At 41.2% G+C, this 20,318-nt stretch overlaps 1 protein-coding gene across 2 annotated transcripts in view; it reads right to left on the bottom strand.

The window, feature by feature from the left end:
- The window catches only part of STAG1 (STAG1 cohesin complex component), a 304,994-nt gene that overhangs the window by 11,433 nt on the left and 273,243 nt on the right, over positions 1-20,318 (bottom strand). For both annotated transcript variants that reach the window (XM_059730741.1, XM_059730742.1), the window contains 4 exons: positions 11,700-11,839; positions 9,349-9,450; positions 1,469-1,617; positions 242-370 (listed from right to left, as the gene is read on the bottom strand). In XM_059730741.1, coding sequence (XP_059586724.1) covers positions 242-370; positions 1,469-1,617; positions 9,349-9,450; positions 11,700-11,839 — 520 coding nt within the window. The remainder of the gene's footprint in view (positions 1-241; positions 371-1,468; positions 1,618-9,348; positions 9,451-11,699; positions 11,840-20,318) is intronic.

Below are 20,318 nucleotides of genomic sequence, written 5' to 3'. Positions count from 1 at the left end.
TAAAGCAGAATGGCATTACAGCACTCATCCTGCCAAGATATCTGTTGATTAGCTTTTAAGCATGCAAGTAGAGGCCACCGACTTCACTGGAACTATGCATATACAGAGGGTTAAAGGCATGCAGATAGCTGAAGTAACAGTACTGCAAAATCCTTGAGGCAGACATCTTAAACGCTCGCTAAAATGATGAATGACACAGTTTAGCAAAGCGTGTAAACAGGGAAATGAGGGTATCACTTACACAGTCTTTTTGTCCTGCCGCAGGAGTTTAGAAGAAAATTCACTAAGAACCTCAAGGAAAGCAAGATTAGGAGGTGGATAGTCTTGTCCTTTCTGATTCTGGTACTTGAAGGCAAATTCTATACCATCCCTGGGGTAAAGACATATGAAATATGTTATTAGGTCTCTGACAAACTGAGAAAAACTTACAGCAATTTCACCCGTGGCCTCTTATTGACAGCCACATGGTTCAGCTAGGTTGGACCCTTTTGGTCTGTAACACAGACTGCTGCCATGTGAGCTAATGGTGGAACCGACAGCAGTAGTAGGTTGCAGTAGTTTATGTCGGCAGGCACTAAAAGGGAAAGAAAGCTTTTCTAGTAGGTTTCAGGGATATCTTCTGAGAGCAAGGGAATGGTGAGACTCATGGGTCTTTGGCTGCATTTTAGGCTCTGGACAGGTATGTTCGCTAGTGGGTGATGACCCTACCCCATTTCTTTCCTGACTTGACCCCTTCTGCACTGTTTTCTCCAATCTGTCCATGTCCTAGTTCTGTTTTTTATTTACCACTGGCTCCTTACCCTAGTCCTATTCTCCTTTTCCAGCAAATCCTAGTCTCATCTCTTCAGATGCCAAATCCTGGTATCTCCTTGCCCAGCCAGCCTTAGTTCATGACCGCCTGGCTTCTCATTCAATGTGCTTCTCAACCACCAATCTGGTATCCTGTCAACTTTTCAGACTCCCCAGCCCTATTGGCTCCCAGATGTAGATTTTGCATAGAGCTGCCAAATCACTAGCCCAAATAATCCCAGTGTTCCTCACAACTCATAATCCCAGTTTCCCTCTCCCTGGCTCTAATTCCAGTTTCTGCCCCTTGTCTTGCTAGGCTTTTTGTCCCAGCTTATTCCTTCTCTCCAATGCTGTTAGTTTAGGTTTTTCTTCCAAAACATATAACTCAGGGAACTTCTTACAGCAAGCTGCCTGGGCCCAGCAGTGTGGTTACTGGAGAAGACAGGAGAGTCTCCTTGCTCTCAGTTCAGGCACCTGAATTCAGACTTGGCATGTTTTGTAGCAGTTTGCCTTGCTGTCAAGCTGCTGCCAGTGCGATTGTGACCTGCATGCTGCTGATTCCCCTGCCATCGGCCCATCATTGTGGGCTATGTAAACCAAGTGGGATTATGTACCTTTGGGTGGGAGAAACTTCTGGTTTAAGTGCATATATAAATTTACAGTATTTACCACCACTCACTTGTGTAGCGTGGCCACGGCCTCTCTTGTCTTGATTTGATCCAAGCCAAAGGTGAGGGCAAACCTGCGGGCCAGTTCTTTAATCCCGCTGACATGGGCAGATGTCCTGTCCAAATTGGGACCTTGTTCCTGAACAAGCTCATTAAACAGCTGGAGAAAGAATTGAACTGTTAAAACGTATAAGATAGAAAGCATGTTTTACAGGAATTTTTCTTTACCCAAAGCTGATTTTACCTGGTGTATGGCCTTGTCCAAAGTCAACTAAAGTCAAAGGGATTTTGGAGGAGACCCTACGTTAAATGCATTTTGGATTAGACCCTATATTAGCAATTCCTGAAGTAAGAAACACAGTGGAAAGCTTATACTCTCAGCACAACTTCTAATTCATGCACACTTCTGTATTAAGTGGTTTAAATGAGCAGTATAAATGGCAGAGGATCTATATTTCAAGAAATCACCATCAAATGGAAACGTTTTTCATGACATTCTGCAGAAGAATATAAAATCCCAGCTAATAACATCAGCAATAACATAAACATTGACAGAACAGTTAATACAGATGAGGACAGGGCAGTCACAAGGGGTTATCTGAATTACTTGGCAAGTGGCACCAATTCAAACAAAATGTGTTTTAATATAGCAAAATGCAAATGGAACAAGGAAAGCAAGCTGTAGCTACAGAATGCAGGACTGTAATCTGGAAACCTGTGACTCCAAATGACTTATGGCTCAGAGGACAAGCAAGTCAACATGTAATGCTACAGCAAGAAGGGTTAATGTGATCTTTTTAAAGACAGAAGTAATGAATAGGAATATGGAAGTGATTTTACATGTGAAATGGCATTACAGGGACCAACATCAAAATACTGTGTTCAGTTCAGGTGCTTACATTTTTAAAATGATGGTGGAAACCTGGAGGAGAAGGAAGAGCCATAAAAATGATCTGAGGCTGCAAAAAATGTCTTAAAGGGAGCCTTAAGTAGCTCGATCTCTTTATCTTATAAAAAAAAGTGTTGAACAGTGACTTGATTACAATGTACAAGTACGTTTCAGGGAAAAATTCCAGATGCTAAAGGGCTCTTTAATTTAGTGGAGAAAGGCACAGAAAAAATGAATGGCTCGAAGGTGAAGCTGACAAATAAAAAATGAGGCATGCATTTTTAACAATGAGGAGTAATTAAGCACTGGAACAAACTACCAAGAGCACTGGTGGATTTTCCATCTGTTGACGTCTTTAAAACAATACTTTTCTATCTTTCTTAAAGATGGGATTTACCTGTATATTTATATTTTTGGGCAACTGGGTGAATATGATGACCTAAGATATAAGGGGTCACACCAGATGACCTAGGGCATTCCCTTGGAGATGCATGACCCAACTTCCTCACCTTTAAGGGGTGGCAAGAATGAATTAAGAAAAAGAGGCTGCCTCAGCATGCACTCTGCCTGCACTAGTGGCTTAAGCTGCTTTCCAAGTCCTTGCCTCCCTGTCTGAGGGTAAATAGTTGCCCAGTGTTTCCTGCCCCCATGGCGAGTGAAAATCCTTAGGGGCTATTTGAGTTTTGTGGAAGAGAACCACAGATCACTGACTAGTCCTGGTGAGTGTCTGTGTGTCTTTACACCCCTTTCCCCTCTCCTGACTTTAGGAAAAGGAGCAAAAAACCTCTTGTTATCTCATCTGGTTTTCTTGGCTTAACATGGAGGAAAGAAAGGACTTATGTGTCCCTGTTCCTCCTTTTTTCACATACAAAGAAGAAGATGGTGGCCTTCGCAATGAGGTTGTATATGAAAAGAGGTAGAAACATAGGAATTCTCATTGCATGGATATGTGAATTCCCATGCTGACTGGACATGCAGGAGAGGTTGTGTCTCCTAGGTAGCACCTGGCAGAAAGTGTGCCCCAGTGAAAGAAGATTATGCAAAATGTGAATACAGAGAAGAATCCAAAGGGGACTGACAAACAAACATGTGGAGAGTGATGTACTACAAGGAGACATTTAAACGGTGGAGGAAAAGGTTGTGGAAAAGGGCAGAGAATTTCACAGCAGTGAAAGGAAGGCAACAAACAACCAAAACTGTTTAATATAGAGGTCACCTGGAGATATTCTCTCAGCAAGCATATGGCAAGTCTGCATATACTTTCTCAGGACACATTCATCTCTGTTTTTGTGAATAGGGTAATAATGCCATATGATGAATAATGTCATATCCCAAGCAGTCACTTCCTTCTTCCTTATGTGCAACATGGAGTTAATAGCCACCGTGAATTCTCAAAAGTCAACTGTCCTTTCCCTGCCAACACTTGCTAACACAGTGAGACAACAGGAAAATCCTGTTACTATGACACAAGGCACTTAAAAATTTAGAATAAGATAAGAATAAGGTAAGACTGAGAAGAAGCAGAGAACAGTTGACAAAAGGCAGATATTGAAACAGAACCACAAAAAAAGAAATCAGTACTTTCTTTGTTGCTTGTTAGTACAGAATATGGTTAAGGTCATCTATGACCCAGATAAAAGTATATTATAGCCCAGGTCCTAGCAAAAGATGTGATGAGAATGGCTGAGCATATCCTGAATAAAAGCAGGACTGTTTATTCTAGTCCAGATGTAACTAAGATAACATGAATGACACAAAGAGTGAAATGCCTCACAGTGCAGAAGACAGCATTTGCTATCACACCGCTTCTCTCAGGACAGAGGTAGAAATAATTTTCCTCCCAAACAGACTGGCACAGGGGGGTTAATGTTAAGGGCAGTGAAAAAAATGTTTGAGAGAAATGATAAGATAGATACTGGAAGCAAACTCTATGGCAATCTAATGAGCTGAAGAAAAGATCTTTGCATTCCAGGAGCACTGGAATGGCTTCTAGGAGAAGAGGAGACTCTTGCATGTACATAATTTCCAGATAAGCAAGTGAGCTGTATCAGACATAAGATGCTACATGATGGTAAGTGTGACTTGGGGGATCATAGGACAGGAAGAGAATTTTTGAGACATTGCATCCAGTCCTTTATAAGCAACTATTTGTTCAAAGGGTACAAGAAATCATCCACTCCAACTCCTCTGACACACCACAGCCACAGGCGTTCTATTAAAAGACCCTACAATAGGACACAAGTAAACAGCAGGGAAGACAAAGGTGCCATCAATGCCTTGTCACTGTGATGATGAGTATCTATTAGGTTAATAGATACTGAGATGACCCTATCAAAAAGACTATTGTTCTGTGCTAGAGGAAGACAAAAACCCTCATTCTTTGCCAATCTGACACTGCAGAAAAATCCCTTCCTGACTCCAAGTCTAGGGATTGGTTTGATCCTGATCATATGAGCAAGCCCTTCCAGTCAGGCACTGAACAGATTTGTAAGGTCTCGTAGGAGCACCAGCACACTGCACTCAAACTCTCACTTCTAGTTGTAGCCAACATCAGACTCCCATCCCTACACACACCAGAAGTCAAATGAAGAATTCATGGGGGAAAAAATCATCTTGGCTCTTGGAGGGACTGGGAGAAGCCTTGAAGCACAGGATTACCACTGTTTCTTTTCAAATCCATCATGAGAATACTAAATACTTGAATTCACACATCACAAGCATTGATAAGAACTCCCAGAACTCCCTTATTCTATTCTACTGTCCTTTCTACAACCGTACTGACTCCTATCTTGAAGTAATTCAGGTTCCTGGCCTCCCTTACTTTGCTTGGAAAACAATTCGAAAACTTCACTTCTCTAATCATTAGAAACTTAATTTTGAAACTGAATTTGCTTGTGACTAACAGAGAGCCTGGGGCTCCTTTTTCCTTTAAGAAAAAAGTAGCCCAGCCAGGGAGCACTGCAGGCTAGGCAGGGTGCAGCAGCAGCCAGGGCAACAAGGCAAAGCAGGCAATTAGCAGGCACCTGCAGGCAGCCTGGAAGTGGGCAGAGCCCCGGGAGCATTTAAGCTGGAGGCTTCGGCTGGCAAGCCAGTCTAGCCCTGCCAACTGCAGGGTTTAGAGCTCCTGCCCAGGAGAACTACCCAGGGACGCCAAACTGACTGCTTTCCTGCCTGTAGGGACACTGAGGCCTGGGGCGCTCATAAGGAGGTATGCCAGCACAAGGGGCGAGGGAAGGTTTGCAGAGGGCTGCTTTCCTTTATGTTTATGTTGCAGCACAGGGGCTCAGTGTTTATGTTACAGTTTAAACAGGTGGTTTGGGTTGGGACAGTAAGGGGCAGCATATGGAGATCCCATTAGTGCCTGAGGGACCTAAGACTGTTTTGAGCCCTGCCAGGGGCAGGGTCAAGGCCTAAATGACTATTGAACTTGGAGCAGGCATAGTGCAAGGCCACAGAGCGAGGCAGGGGCCAGGTCCTCAACAGGGGCACAACCAGGCAGGGGCCTGGTACCTGAAAAGGCCAAATGAGAGCTAGTGCCTCAAAGCCAGGCCTGATACAGTGAGCCCAGGCTATAAGGCCTAGGTAGAGTAAAGGGGAGGAGGCTGAAGTGCCAACAGGAGAACATCGTTACTGTAACACCCATGAGGGCTTGGGGTGTAGGGGACGACTAGAGCCGCACGATTAGCCCTTAAGGTTGCAGGTGCCCTGCAGGACAGTCAACCAGAGAGGCCTGGCGAGGGACCTGGGCACAGCAGAGCCCAGTGGGGTCCAGTTAAACTGGGGGCATGTGAAGGCCCATGGGCAGCCTCCCTATTTATTACATTTCCATCCAGGTGTGGTGGGTGAGAAGGGAAGGCATCCTAGGTGTGGAGCAGAGCATGGCTGCAGAGACACTAGGGGGCATCACAGCTGTTCCTGGGACCCTGACACGGTACAGTGATGATTTGTCAGGCATTTGATCCTACGCTGATACTTGTTTTTAACTTCGGTATTACACCTTCCTCTCCGATAATGTATTTATAGAAAATAATCCTATTCCCTTCCAACTTTCAGTCTGATAAGCTAAATGGCAAAGTGCTTTTAATATCATTTTGTAAGTTTAATATCCTCTTATGAGTTCTACCTTCCCTTGATCATCTTAGTAGTGCTCCTTTGTGCCTGTTCTAGTTTAAATTAATCTGTTTTTAACGTAGGCAGAAGGCAGGACAGGGTGGCACCTTAGAGACTAACTGATTAAGAGTGGCATAAACTTTCATCAGCAACAGCCTACGTCATCAGATGCTTGGACGCGCAGAAAGCATGGGTTATAAACAGAAGAGAATTTAAATGCAAACGGGGAAGAGGGCACTGCTGAGAGATGAAGGTGAGGTGAAGAGATCAATAGGGATGAAAAGTCAGTTAACCCATTGAAAGAAATAGGGATTATAAAAGCTAGTCCAGGAATGGGATAAGAACCCACATCATACCACATATATCCACATAACAACAAAACACAATCTAGATCATGGATTATTTTTTGCTCCATAGTTTCATGTTAAAGCTGGTTTTTAAAGTTTTGTTGTTTAACAACAACTACTCTGAGGTCAGTGATGAAACATCCAGGGTCATTTAAAGTGTTCTCCCATGGGCTTGTGTGTATTTCTGGAATTGACCTCAGATCAATGCTCATTAATTCTGACATGCAGGAATTGCCCCACCTGTCTAATGTAGACAGCAGAGGGGCACTGTAAAGCAGGTGTTGGTGCATATCAGGGCTTCCTACTGGTGGCTTGCAGGGGCTGATTTGCAGCCCCTGGGTTCCTGCATGGGCACTGCTTCCTCCACCGGTCTGGAGGCTACTGCTGCCAGTAATCAGCCAGTACATCCACATCCTATTTGTTGTTTCCTCCAATCTATTAGCTCAGTCTTATGGCAAGAGTTCTTGGTATTAATCCCTCTTGTACATCCCATAGTTTAATTCATACTATGTCTACTGCGCCACTCCACAAGGTAATTCTGCCTATGTAATAATCCAATCCTCCTCTCTATTGGCAAGACCTGCCTTGTTTATCTTGCCCACAAGTTTTCTGAGTGCACATCCAGAACCAGCACCATCGCTAAGGGAAAATTTAAACAGGATGGGATCCTAAACAGGATGAGACAGGGTTGAAAAACGGGATTTTTTTCACATATGAAATGTTTAGCTCCAATCTATACAGCTTGTTTACATCTAATAATATGCCAGATGTTTTAAATGTCTAGGAGAGATTACCGGAATTTACTCAGCATTGCCTAGGTATTTCCTTTAACAATTGACACAAATGTTTAAAAAAACAAAACAAAGTGATTTAGAATTTGGTGATAAAGAAGCAGGCATAAAACGCACACAAATGATACACTAAATGAGAAATGCAGTAAACATAGCACATGATGCTATAGGAGGAGAATTTCTGAACAAATCAAAGCCGAGTTTGAAACCAAAGGATACTGTAATTGGCTGCAATCTTAAGTAGCATTTTATATGTTGGATCATAAAATCTTTGCAGAGCTCAATATAGATATTGTTATTACATCACAGAGAACACATCTTACAATTTCATGAACATGCTGCAGATAATAGAGAGGAAGTAAAACATTCTTATTTGCTTTTTATCAGCAGGGGGGATCTGCTTGGAAATAATAAAAATAACAAGAGAGGTTGGCTCTTGTGGCTGGGAGCTACTTGAACTCAGCTTACTAAAATGTATGTTCTTGTGGGAGAACTGTACAGAAATATCAGATTTTCCAAAAGCAAACTTGGTTAAAAGTAAGTAAGAACATCCATGGTTTGATTTTACTCCCCCTGACTTCTCTGCGGGTTGGAGTAGACATTTTGCAATAATGTGAAAGGAAGTCAAGAAAATAAGTCTTGAAAATCTTAAGAATGAATATCATGGCACAGTATAAAAGAGTGCATTTGAAAAAGAATACAGCATATGCCAAAACCAGAAGGTTCAATAGGAGGTGCAAAAGTCAGGCTTCCAAGTGTTTAATGCCAGAATTGATTATTACGATCATGTAGTCTGACCTCCTCTAATTATGGCATCAAGTCGTATAATATATGGCTGGGCTATCTTTAGAAAGATACAAAATACTAATTTAATGATATTAGTGATGGAGATTCCACCACATTCCTTGATCAATTCTTCCAGTATTTAATTAACTTGATAAAAATGTTTTCACTTCCAGTCTTAATTGGTCTAAATTCAACTTCCTGCCACTGGATCATGCTTTTGCTTAGTAAAGAGTACAATGCAACTGTTACACTTGTATGGTTCTCTAGCAATACAAGTATAGCAAAACTGCTCCAATTTTAACCCTTCTTTATTTGGGTTTAAAAGGTAGGGCAATTTAGCTAACAAGCATTACTATGGAAACATGCAGATGTTCTTTTACATTAGCTAAAAAGTACCTTTGTCCATATTCTTAGGAGTCATGATACATAACCAATTGGGCATGAGCTCCCAGAGCAAGGAGACAGCTAAAAGGCAAAACCCAATGCTAGAATGCATCCCTATGGTAATATCAAGGAGTAGGGAGGTGGTATTACCTCTCTTTACAACACTGAAGAGAACATAACCAGAATACTATCCAGTTCTGGCTCCCAAACTTAAAAAAGATACTAACTTAGTAATAAGAAACTCTACTAAGATTAGAAAGGATTTACAGAAGAGCCAGTAAAGTGACTTAAAAGCTGCAAACATGCTTTGCAATAGTGCAAGGGCAAAACTGTGATAAGCAGAAACTTAAAGTTCATTGCTAAGTAAATATTTAGGAAAACCATGGAGCAGATGCAGCAGATGTGAAAAGGGGAAAGACCATCCAAAATTCTCTAGCTTAAAATGAGTTACTAGTTGGACACAGCCTAATAATTACTGTTCATACTTTTCCTTGGACTGGACTTTTATTGGGAGTAGAGGGTACTGGAGAAAGCCTTGTGTAGGAGTTTTTGGAATGAGAACAATCATCACACAAATTCCTTACCTGCTGCAAACTGAGAATTAGTGTCTTTGCACACTGGATTTTATCGATTTGCCTTGTTTTACTCAATGTTTCCTTAATGATATCTCCATAGTCATTGTAGTACTAAGAGAAAAGAGAAGAAAACCACACTTTTAAAGATAAAATTCCATTTCCTTTGCATAACTAATGATTTTCCTAATAGAAATGTTCATTTGTAATTCTTATTTTTGAGAAGGCAGTAAGTAGTTCAAACAAGCCATATCTGCAAACCATACTTTCTCCACATGCCAGGTGTCAAAGTCCTAGTACCTAAAGGGAGATAGGTTAGTAGCTGGATTCAGTAATTAAATCCACAACTGCCTTTAACTGTCACTAGCTTTTAAAACAAACAGAATGAAATGGTATACCCAAATTATTTCTTCTTATGAAGATAAGGTAGTTTTTGGTGAAGGTGACTAGTGAGTATATTTCCTGTAATGTTTTCAATTTAGCAATGTTCTTTTCTGAAAGACCCCACCCTTTTCTTAGAAAACTAAAAATACCATTGATCCCATTAGAACTTGATGCTACTAACAGTTCAAAATTGATTACAGACATGGATAAATGAAACAGTAGTATCTATAAAACAGTAGAGATTATTTTCTATTGTAAATAATGGAAGGAACAGATGACAAGAGCCCTTTAGCTATAGATAAGTGCCAACAAATAGTTGATGGGAGATCTGCACTATTCTTCTCTGATTATTACCAATCATTTATTTACAGTACCATCCACTGTATGTGGCAGGTGCTTTCCAAACACTCAGACTATGGACAAGTGCACAAATTAGAGAGAATTTGAAGGGAAGCGGTCTTACTGCGCATAGCAATTTTTACTCATGGGTACATGACCTTGGTTAAACTTTCACTTACTGTGGAGTAAGAATAAGCCCAGGAAGTTCCTGCAGAGCAGCAGATGGGCAGTAAATCCTCATTCCCTGTTAGTTTAACATAATTTGTTCATTTGTCCCCGAGTAGGGCAGCTCTTAACCCAAGGAAGAACTACCCACAATCTGAGAACTGACAGTAGGAGGAAAACTAGACAAAATATATACAGTTTAAATGAATCATCTTGATTCACTAAAAACAGAATCATGGGAATTGGTCTTTACCAGGGACCTATACGTGGACAGCCCAGAGGCCTTGTGGATTAGCTTTGGGATGTCTTATTATGCACAGAAGGGCCAGGTGGAAAAAGGAACAGAGGTGGCTACATAAAAACCTGATGGTCAGGTAGACAGGCCTGGGAACGTTGGCAGTCAATGGACTCAATATAACACTTGAGAAGGGATGATATAGAAGGAGGGGCAGATTCTACCAGAGCTTTATCTAGGTGGTACCTACAAATTGTATTTGATGCAACAGAAAATGGGAAACCAAGGTTGTCGGAGAAGCTTTCAGATAGTGGGGAACATGATCAGATAGGCCCAGTAATATATCTCATTGGCATATGGTAGGGACAATGTTTCACCAGGGATTATAGAGCCAGAGCCAGCAAATTGCTGAGCAGCCAGTGAAGATCAGTGTAAAGGATCACCAAAGAATCATGTAACTATTTCAAAACACATTCCACTTATAATGAAGGGTAAGTCCAGACCAGCCTACAAAACCAATCATCTGACCATAATAAGTCAGTACCTGCTCTATTCACATCTTCATCCCTTTTTCTTGCTTCTAGAATTTGCACAAAAGAGCAAAACAAACACAAGCACAGTAAGCCATCATGTGTTCTGGGCTTCACAGAATGACTTGATTTTTTTCTTTTCTTTTCTTTTCTTTCTGTGTACTAGAGTGCAAACAATTCAGGGCAGGCGCTGCCTTCACACCGTGGTGCGTTCAGTGCTGATCATATTGTAAACAGTTAAAAATGGTGATAAGAGCATCATGCAATTGAGGGATGATGAAGGGTAATTTTATAGCAACTTCTGCAGAGACAGAGACCTACACTTCAGAGTTAGATGTAACAGCTCTTCCCTAGTGCAGGTCCCAAACAGGGTTTCAAAGGGACAACCTCTTTCTTAAGCCTAAGCATACGTGCATAATGCAGGCTACTGCAGGGCCAATGCTTTCCACTGCTTGCAATATACTATTTTTCTTATTAAAGGTCAGCACGCTGAAGCCCAGAGACTGATGCATCTCAGCACTGGGGGTAGTTGAAAGGGGAAAACTGTAGTAATAAATTAAAATCAGATCAGAAAAAGTGCTCATGAAGGTGCAACAAGAAACTTCTGGTCTAGTGGACAGAAGAGGAGGATGACCTAATGTTTCAAGTCTTTTCCAGCCACAATTTCTTTGCTCATTCAGGAGGAGTATAAAAAACCCACAGAACCATACCTTCATATAGTGCTTGAAGATATCTGCTGCTGCATGCATGTCCACAATATCATATATAATAAGTTTGCTAAATGCTGCCAGGAGGTTCCTTCTCTTATGCAAAGCCTCTATTTTGTTAGCTTCATCTTCTTCATCTCCCTCTAAATACAGTAAACAAAATGGTTAACAAATATCTATGGTTTTCTAAAGCAACATAAAACATGATCATGTTTGTTTAATAACTTATATTATTTAAAAATGAAAAACTCTCAAGGGTAGTTTTAGGCAACACTGAAGTTGAAGAGTAAGACCAAAGCCCTGTCTATATGGAGACACCCAGGGAAATTAAAAAGAATCAAGTTACAATGTCCTTTGGCCATTTTAGGACAGGAACATCCATATGGGCCTTTAAAGAGTTAACTTTAGAAAGAGGAGTGCAGCTACAAGAGTGGTTGCTATAAGCTGAAGGGGATATACTAGGTTTTGCTTCTTAAGGACATGTGCACTGAATGCTAATTGGTGGCCAGCAGAGAAAGGGAAGACTTCCTGGACAGTAGTAAAGAATTCTTGCTACAGATACAGCAAGGAGAAAAAGTGAGGCTGAAAAATAAGTAAGAGATTTGGCAGTTTTTGACAACCAGGAAGAAGTGAACTGTAAGACACTGAACTCACAGAGATGAGCAACCAACTTCCAGGTTCTTCTCAGAGCTACTACAGAGAGTATCTCAGCTGGAACATGCAACACTAACACTGACTGGAAGTTAGGAAACCTATAACCTAAAAATGGAAGGTCCATGGCCCAAGAAAAGGAGAAGGATGGGGGTCACAGACTCCTTCATAGGGGGAGGGAGAAACCAATCTGTTGGTCTGACTCTGGGTGATGGTGCCCATCTGGAGCTTGAATTCAGAACATGGTAGACAGGTTGCTGAGACTCGTCATCAGACTCATTTAATTACGGCCAAAAAAATGGGCAGCTTGCTTCTGAGGCTGCCAGATGGGAACCTGAACAGATGAAAGAAGATAGCAAACATCTAAGCAGAGGGATAATTAGGTGTTAGAGTTAGGGGCACTAATACCACTCTCATCGACCCTCTTTGTGAAGATCAAGGCACAGACATCAATGTGCACCCTGAACCCGAATGCATAGTTATGAAGATGACTACTAAAAGAGGGGCTTGGACATCTTTGACAATGGAAAGATATTCTATGATAGAAGACTGCTGGGCATGAGTGGGCTCCATGAGATGAAGTTTATGAACAGCACCTCTAGATAGTGACCAGCAAACCTGGTGAGGAGGGTTTAATATAGGTTTCATGAGGGATGGTGACAGAAATGGACAGGATACATCAAAAAGTAAGAATGAAGGATGGGGAACTGGATGAATTCTGGAGAAGGGGGTAGAAATTCCAATAAGGCTAAAGACAATGCGGAGCAAAAAATATAGGTTACCTACATCGTTTATTTTCAATGCCTACACACCAATTTGAGGCGTGTGGGGGAGCAAGAAAGATGAACTGCAAATCACAGTGTGGAAGGGAAGCTATGCCCTAACCGGCATTACAGAACTGTGGGAAGGCCCCATTCCTTCTGTTTTATTGCCCACAGGGTCATTCCATTTTGCTATAGTGGAGAAACAGAATTTAAATGATGTATAACTCCTATAAACTGTAGTTATGCAGCTGCAGATGTGCCATATAGACACAAAATGAAACAGAATTTAGCCCAAAATGTCCAGCAAGTTCCTAATGCACAAGAACAACTTTCTGGTCCAGAAAGTTGAAGAATCAACCAGGGAATTATTTTTGAATGGGTTCTAATCAATAGGGAAGAATTGGTTAAAAAACAGTGATTGCAGAATGGGTAGAGATGGTCATGAACTGAGGAAGTTCATAATTCTAAAAACAGCAAGGCAGACGAACAGCAAAATACACAAGAATGTCAAATCAGTAGGTTTTAAGGTTCCATTTCTTAAGAAATATTTGTTTGTTACAGACAAACCACGTCAAGCCAAACTAGTTTCTTTCTTTGACAGGATAACTGAAGACAAAGGGAATGCAGCAGTTATATATCTTGACATCAGTAGGACTTTTGACATGGTGCATATCACATGGATTCATAGACATTAGAGCTGGAAGGGACCTTGGAAGATCATCGAGTCCAGCCCCCTGCCCCATGGGCAGGAAGTCAGCAGGGATCCCAGGATCCCAGCAAGATAAACATCCAAAAGTCTCTTCAAGGCGTTTGTATGCTGGAGAAACATGGACTAGAAAAAATGACCATACAATGAATACACAGTTGCTTGAAAGATGACAGGCAATGAGTTGTAACTAATGGATCAATATGAAACTGGGAGAAAATATTGAACTGGGTCCCTCAGGGATTAGTTCTGGTCTAGTGTTGTTCAACATCTTTATTAAAGACTTAAAGGTGTGGAGATGTTCACATTTTCAGATGACACTAATGACAACAAACACTAAAGGACAGAATTAAAATCTCATCAGTCTCAGCAAACTGGCACCATGAAATTAAAAATGAAACTCAACAAGTACAAATACCATATATACTGGCATAATGTGCACATTTTTCTAAAATTGGGATGCATGTCTGAATTGGGGAAACTGATATTCTGCCCAAAGTAGAAGCATCCTACTTTGATTCCTGCTCTTCAGTGCATAGCAGTTGGCTTTTATTATTCAGGCAGCTCATGGAGTCAGTTGACTTTATGGCTCACTGTTCTTCACTCCCGAGGTATTAATAATCCTCTCTCCTCTTTCAACAGTCTCAATATTCCACTAATCAAGCTAACCTTTCTTTAGGCAGTTTTGCTGTCTGCCAGCTGCTCCTGGTCTCTCTTCTATTTCACAGCCCTGAGGACTCTTGTTTTTTTCAAAACTACAGAGCCAACCATGGAGACCAGCCTTCAGTAACAGCCAGGGTTTCAGCTTTTAGTTAAGCAGGAAAGGGAGGGCAGGTCAGCTGACAATTAGACTGCCCCTGCTCCATGCAGCCCCAACTCTGGAAAAAATGTTTTTTTTTGTTCTGTTTTTCAAAAACAAAGTGCATAGTTTTTCTGTGGCATGTTGTAGGCAAGAAAATATAGTATAAGGAACTTCACAGAGGCAAGAAAAAGCAAATACTTTAGTAGAAAGTGGAAAATAGGAAGGAATCAAGGGCTGGGAAGGAATCAAGGGCTACAAGTAAATCACAAACTAGATGCAAGTCAGCAGTGTGACATTGTTGCAAAACAGGTTAATACAATCTTGGGTTGTATTACCAGTACTATCACACCCAAGATACATGATGCTATCCTAACGGGATATGGACTCAAGACATAAAAGGAAAAGCTGAAGGGGCTGGCAGTTGGATGAAAAGAAGATTTACGGGTGACACCAAAATAATTGTCCAGTGTTTGACAGAGTGCCATGACGAGGGTAGTGAACAACCATTCTCCCTAGCTGCTGAGAATAGGACAAGAAGGGTCTAAAATACAGGTATACAGATTCAGGTTAAATCACAGGGGAAAAACTTTCTAGTGTCAGAGCAGCTAGGTAGGGAATGTCATGGACACCGTTAAAAAGAAGGTGGATAGGTAACTGACACAGATGGTTTAGGTATAATACACCTATTTCTATGCAGCAAATTTGAGTAGATGTCCCTTGAGGTCCCTTCTAGCCATATGATTTACAGAATTAATTCATTTGCCTTAATTTTCCTGAGATTCCCATTCTAGACAAGACCTTAGTGAGCTTTTGGTTTAACTATCTTGATTAAATAATAGCCTGTAGGTGGTGCTTTAATATAGTTGGACTTATTTTATCTTTTTACATAAGTATGAGAAATATTGTCCTGCTGTAGAATTATTTTGCACCATAAAGAACAATGTGCTTCAAAATTTAGCTGTGACATCCCTAGTGCTCCAAAAAGCAATAAATAGAAGATATTACATGGCTCTGAGAAACACTGACATAAACAGCAATGTAAGTGCTTATACTACAAATGAAAAAAAATATTACTAAAATGGGAAAATAGCAGAATGTGAGATAATGAAACTGGATTCCACAACTTCAGCATAAAAGCAAAGTTATATACAGATTTTGATAACAGTATTCACTTTTAGATACACTGGCAGCATTCTCATAGAAAGAATTCCATTGCATTTAAATAACATAGATGGTATATAAACAGTGGGGTGATCACTTATTGTATACAGCTCCTACTTTTTGCCTATGTTGCCTCTATGGATTCACAATGTGCAAAGTCACGTAGCCATGAAACATTCTGAAAGCGACTGTGAAGGCGGGGAGATGCACAAATCCCTCTATCCCTAGCTGTTCTGGGCAACTATTCCCTGAGTTCTCTACTTCCAGTGCTAGTTGCAGGTTAGCTCTGAAAAAGAGAGGTCATGAAGGATCAGCATACTGTAGCTTGGAGTTGTGTTACAGAAGTTAACCCCCCGTCTTTGTTGATGGTGCCTTCAGAGTCCCACTCTAGGAAGCTCCTTCAGAACTTCTACGACCCAGACAGTGGTGGAAGTATGAAACTGATACTTGTGGGACTCAGGAAATGGAGGTGCATACAGAAACCCTATGGATTCTGACAGACAATTTCAGAGACTTGCTGCAGGACCGCCCTTTCTCATACCAGAATGAGGCCCTAAGGAGCTGTCTAATGCAAGGACTAGCAACCTATGGCCCACAGACCGGTTCTAGTCTGCAGAGTTATTTGATCTGCCCTGTGGCTTTGGCAGTGGGGGCAGCAGAAACTTGCCTGTGCCACTGGAGAGAAGAGCATGAGCTGCAGGCAATCTTCCAATGTTACTATGGGGAGAAGCGGCAGCAGTAGCTGGATCCTAGCGCCCACATTTTCCCCTGTCTGATTCAAACTGGGTTGCTGTGGTCTGCAGCCTGAAAAGGTTGCCTACCATTGGTCTAATAGGAACATTAACTAGCTTATGACAGGACTGGATGTGAAATCTAAGCTATTTAAGGGAAATTTTGCCATGAAATAGATTTTATATTTTTCCAAAGCCCCACAGAGTCTGTTTATTTGTTGAGGACCAAATGCAGATTGTTTTAACAGGCACCTCCATTCAAATGCTGCAAATCAACCCCAGCACTACTGTACCTGAGTGCCATGAGATCCTTTTAAGGGTGCCATGAAATATTAGCATGTTGGGTGTTCAAACACCCACACATGGTTTGCAAGACAAACCTAAACATGACCTGTTATGGTTTTTCTAAATTTTCAGCAACAGAAAAAATATTCTGTTTTTCTGTACTCAAAAAAGGAGTGAAAGCTAAAAGACAGCACTTTCCAAGGGGTGCCTTGAGACTAATGTGGGGTGCAGTTTGAGCCTAACAAGATTGCAAACCACTGGTTTAAGTATTAGGCAACTTGCATCAGGGAAGAGATTTGATCTGACAAGCCCAGTAGCTTCACATTTCAATATCATCAATGTGCAAACTTCCGGGTGTGTGGGGAAAGTCGCTTAAGAGAGATTAAGGTTTGAGTGTCTATGTTGGTGGTTCTCACACTTTTTAGACTCAAGGCAACCCTCGAAAACTTTTCTGAATTTAGCGGCATCCCATTTAAAAAATTTATTTCACTCATTTTTTTTTTTACTACAAAAAAAATAAGAGCTACTCTTCCAATGGGCCTGTAATTGCATGAACCACTCCTTATCTCCCCACCCCATTTTAAAGAGGAGACCTAAATTTGCTTTTCTCCAATCCCCTCCTGACTAGACAGATTTACTATAAAGCCTTTAGTCTCCTACAGTCCCATCTTGACTTGACAGATTTATTACAGAGCCTTGCTACTGAACCTACAACTTCATGCACCAGATCTTTCAGGATTCTGGGATGAATATCTGGTTCCCCAATATTAGCAGAGAAAGCTATTTAAGGGTTTCTTGTATCTCAGATGTGATAATTCCATAATCTCCATAAAGCCACCTTGCCTTTTTCAAGGTTCAGTATCATTGTTCTTAAAAATCAAAGTGTTTATTTAGTTTTTGGCCTAAACATAGGTAATTGTTAATCGCTATGCCATTTTCATGGTTTAATAACTCTTTCTTTCCTTGTTCTCTTTTAATTCTATATGGCTAAAGAACCATTTACTATTTGATTTCCTTTCCAAAGTACAAGTCGCTTTGACTTGGAGCAGGAATAAAGTGAGAATGGCCAATCTCACCTCTGAGATGCAATTGTTCTTGTATGCTCGCTACTTTTTCCTAATACTCATTAAAAAGGTGGCTTACTGCTCTTCTGTCCTTGAGCCAGCATTTGCTCATACAGGTTTCCCTTGCTTTATGCTGTACATGCGTTCCTGGAAAACGGTGCCGAACTCGAATTCACAAAAAGGGAACCCACTTCGCATGTATCCCTATTTGTTATATTGTAAAAACCTCGACTGTACTGACACCCAGACCCACTTCTACCACTTTTACAAGACAATTTTGGTACTCACCAACAGCAGAAAGTATACACAAGCACAGGGCATTATCCTAATGGGGATGGCAACTACAGAAACACATGTCAAAGACAACGAGCGAGGAGCACAGATTCACACAGGAGACTATATTTTGGTGTGCATCACTCCCACAGTGCACCGCACAGAGTAGCTGATTGCAGGTTTCCACCACGCCAATTGCATAAGAGCAAATTTACCTTGCACATAACGAATTTTTGGTATTAAAAGGGTCATCGCATAAAAGTGAATTCGCGTATACAGAATCCACATAAAGCGAGGGAAACCTGTACTTCATCACAAATGGTTTAATGCTGTATCCCCAAGGGAAGTGGTTATGGGCAATGTGCAGTGCTTGTTTGGTCTATTATTAACAGTTAGGCTCTTCCCTCTAAAGAGATGGTGACTTTTTAATAAGAGTCATAATAAAAGATGGTTCAAAGATGTCTCAGACATGCTCCCTAAGAATGAAAGCAGCATTTCCCAGTTTCTGAAGTCATGTACTTAACTACAAAAAGTGCATTAGTGCTACTACTACTGCTAGAGATGCCAGCTTGCTCATTCACGTTAAAAAATAAAGGAAAATTGCTCATAAAAGTCTCTGTTAAGACAGAGATAAGGTTGTTGCTGCATGATAGTGCTGCCTCTTTGTGCTCTTCAAACCCTTAGACTTGCATGTAGAGGTGCACCGATATATCGGTCTGGTATCGGATCGGCACCGATATGAAGAAAATTGACTGTATTGGAAATTGGCTTTTTTTGCCTGATGTGGCTGATAATGTGGCTGATAAATGCCCCGTGCATGCGTGCAGCCGCAGCACACCACGTAGGTAGCAAGGAGCATGGCCTGGCAGCTTGGACAGCCCCAGCCCCACTCCCTCACCGCAGGGGCCTCGATCTTCCCTCCCTTGCCCCTTCCCTTCCCCTTCCACCACAACAGACTTAGCAGCCGGACACTGCTCTTCAAGCTCCTGGGCTATCAGTATTGGCCCAAAAAATCTCTATTGGTGCATCCCTACTTGCATGTTACAAAACTGAATTAAGTCACCCCACTTAACCTCAAAGTAATATAAATGGGACAAGAAAAAACAAGGATGCTCCCAAAGGCCTAGAACAGTAGGTATGGGGCTACTTCACTCACAAGGCAAACATCCAAACATTGCTTTGTGGAAATGATGGTAGGAACTGGGAACAATCAGACTACAAAACCCCTTCCTAAAAATGAGGTTTATTGTCTGTTCCCTGCAGCTCCATGACAGGATTTCTGTCCATACAGACCAATGGATCCCTTAAGGCAAACCGTATGATATGAAGGGAAATTTAATAGAGATAGACAGTTGCACAGTTAGGTTGACATAGTAGAGGAGGCATTTGAAGAGGTCTTAAGATCAGTTTCCTAGAATTTAGGCAAATATTTGTCACTTCTGAAAGAATGTGGCCTCACTAAGGGAGCACAGTTATGTTTGCATGGCTGTGCTGCATTTGAAGCACCACTTTTCTATACTGTCTGGTTTATGTGAATGTATAGGGGTGTAGGAAGAGTCTATCACAAGCATGTTTTTTATGGATATGCTGGGAGACCTTCGAAGAACATTTTGAGAAAATACAGGGAGCAGAAGACAATGCGAGGCAGCAACATTAGCTCCACTTTGTCAAAGTGGCTTGAAAGTGATTACAGCATATTGAAAGACTGATCAAGGAAAGTATAACTAAATACTTTAGTTCACATTCGAAAGTCCCTGATACCAGATTATTTAGTATGTCAGCTATTTTAGACAGGGACAATTTTTCATAATTCATACAATTTAAGCCTAGAAGAGACCATGAGATCACCCAATCTGACCTCTATGTATCACAGGCTATTACATTTAATTCAGCTAATGTTAGAGTTACTTCATAGTTCATGTTTGACACTATGTTTGTGCCTGATTGCTGATATGAAAATTATACACCTTCTGTTTCTGGCCACTAGCTCCTGTGAAGCATTTCTCTGGTAGATAAAAGAGGTCCTTAATATGCGGCATTTTCTTTCTCTTAAAGTATGTATATACCGTAATCACTCACCAGTTTATTTTCTTTTTTTTAAGTATTTAAACAAATGGGGCATTTTAAAGTCTCTGTCAGGCACAGAATCACAGAAAATGAGGGTGGGAAGGGACCTCAGGAGGTC

Source organism: Alligator mississippiensis, chromosome 7 (genome assembly GCF_030867095.1).
Source record: "Alligator mississippiensis isolate rAllMis1 chromosome 7, rAllMis1, whole genome shotgun sequence".
Classification (NCBI taxonomy): domain Eukaryota; kingdom Metazoa; phylum Chordata; order Crocodylia; family Alligatoridae; genus Alligator; species Alligator mississippiensis.
The sequence above is the reverse complement of the archived record's forward strand: the minus strand, read 5'-3'. Positions and strand labels throughout refer to the sequence as shown.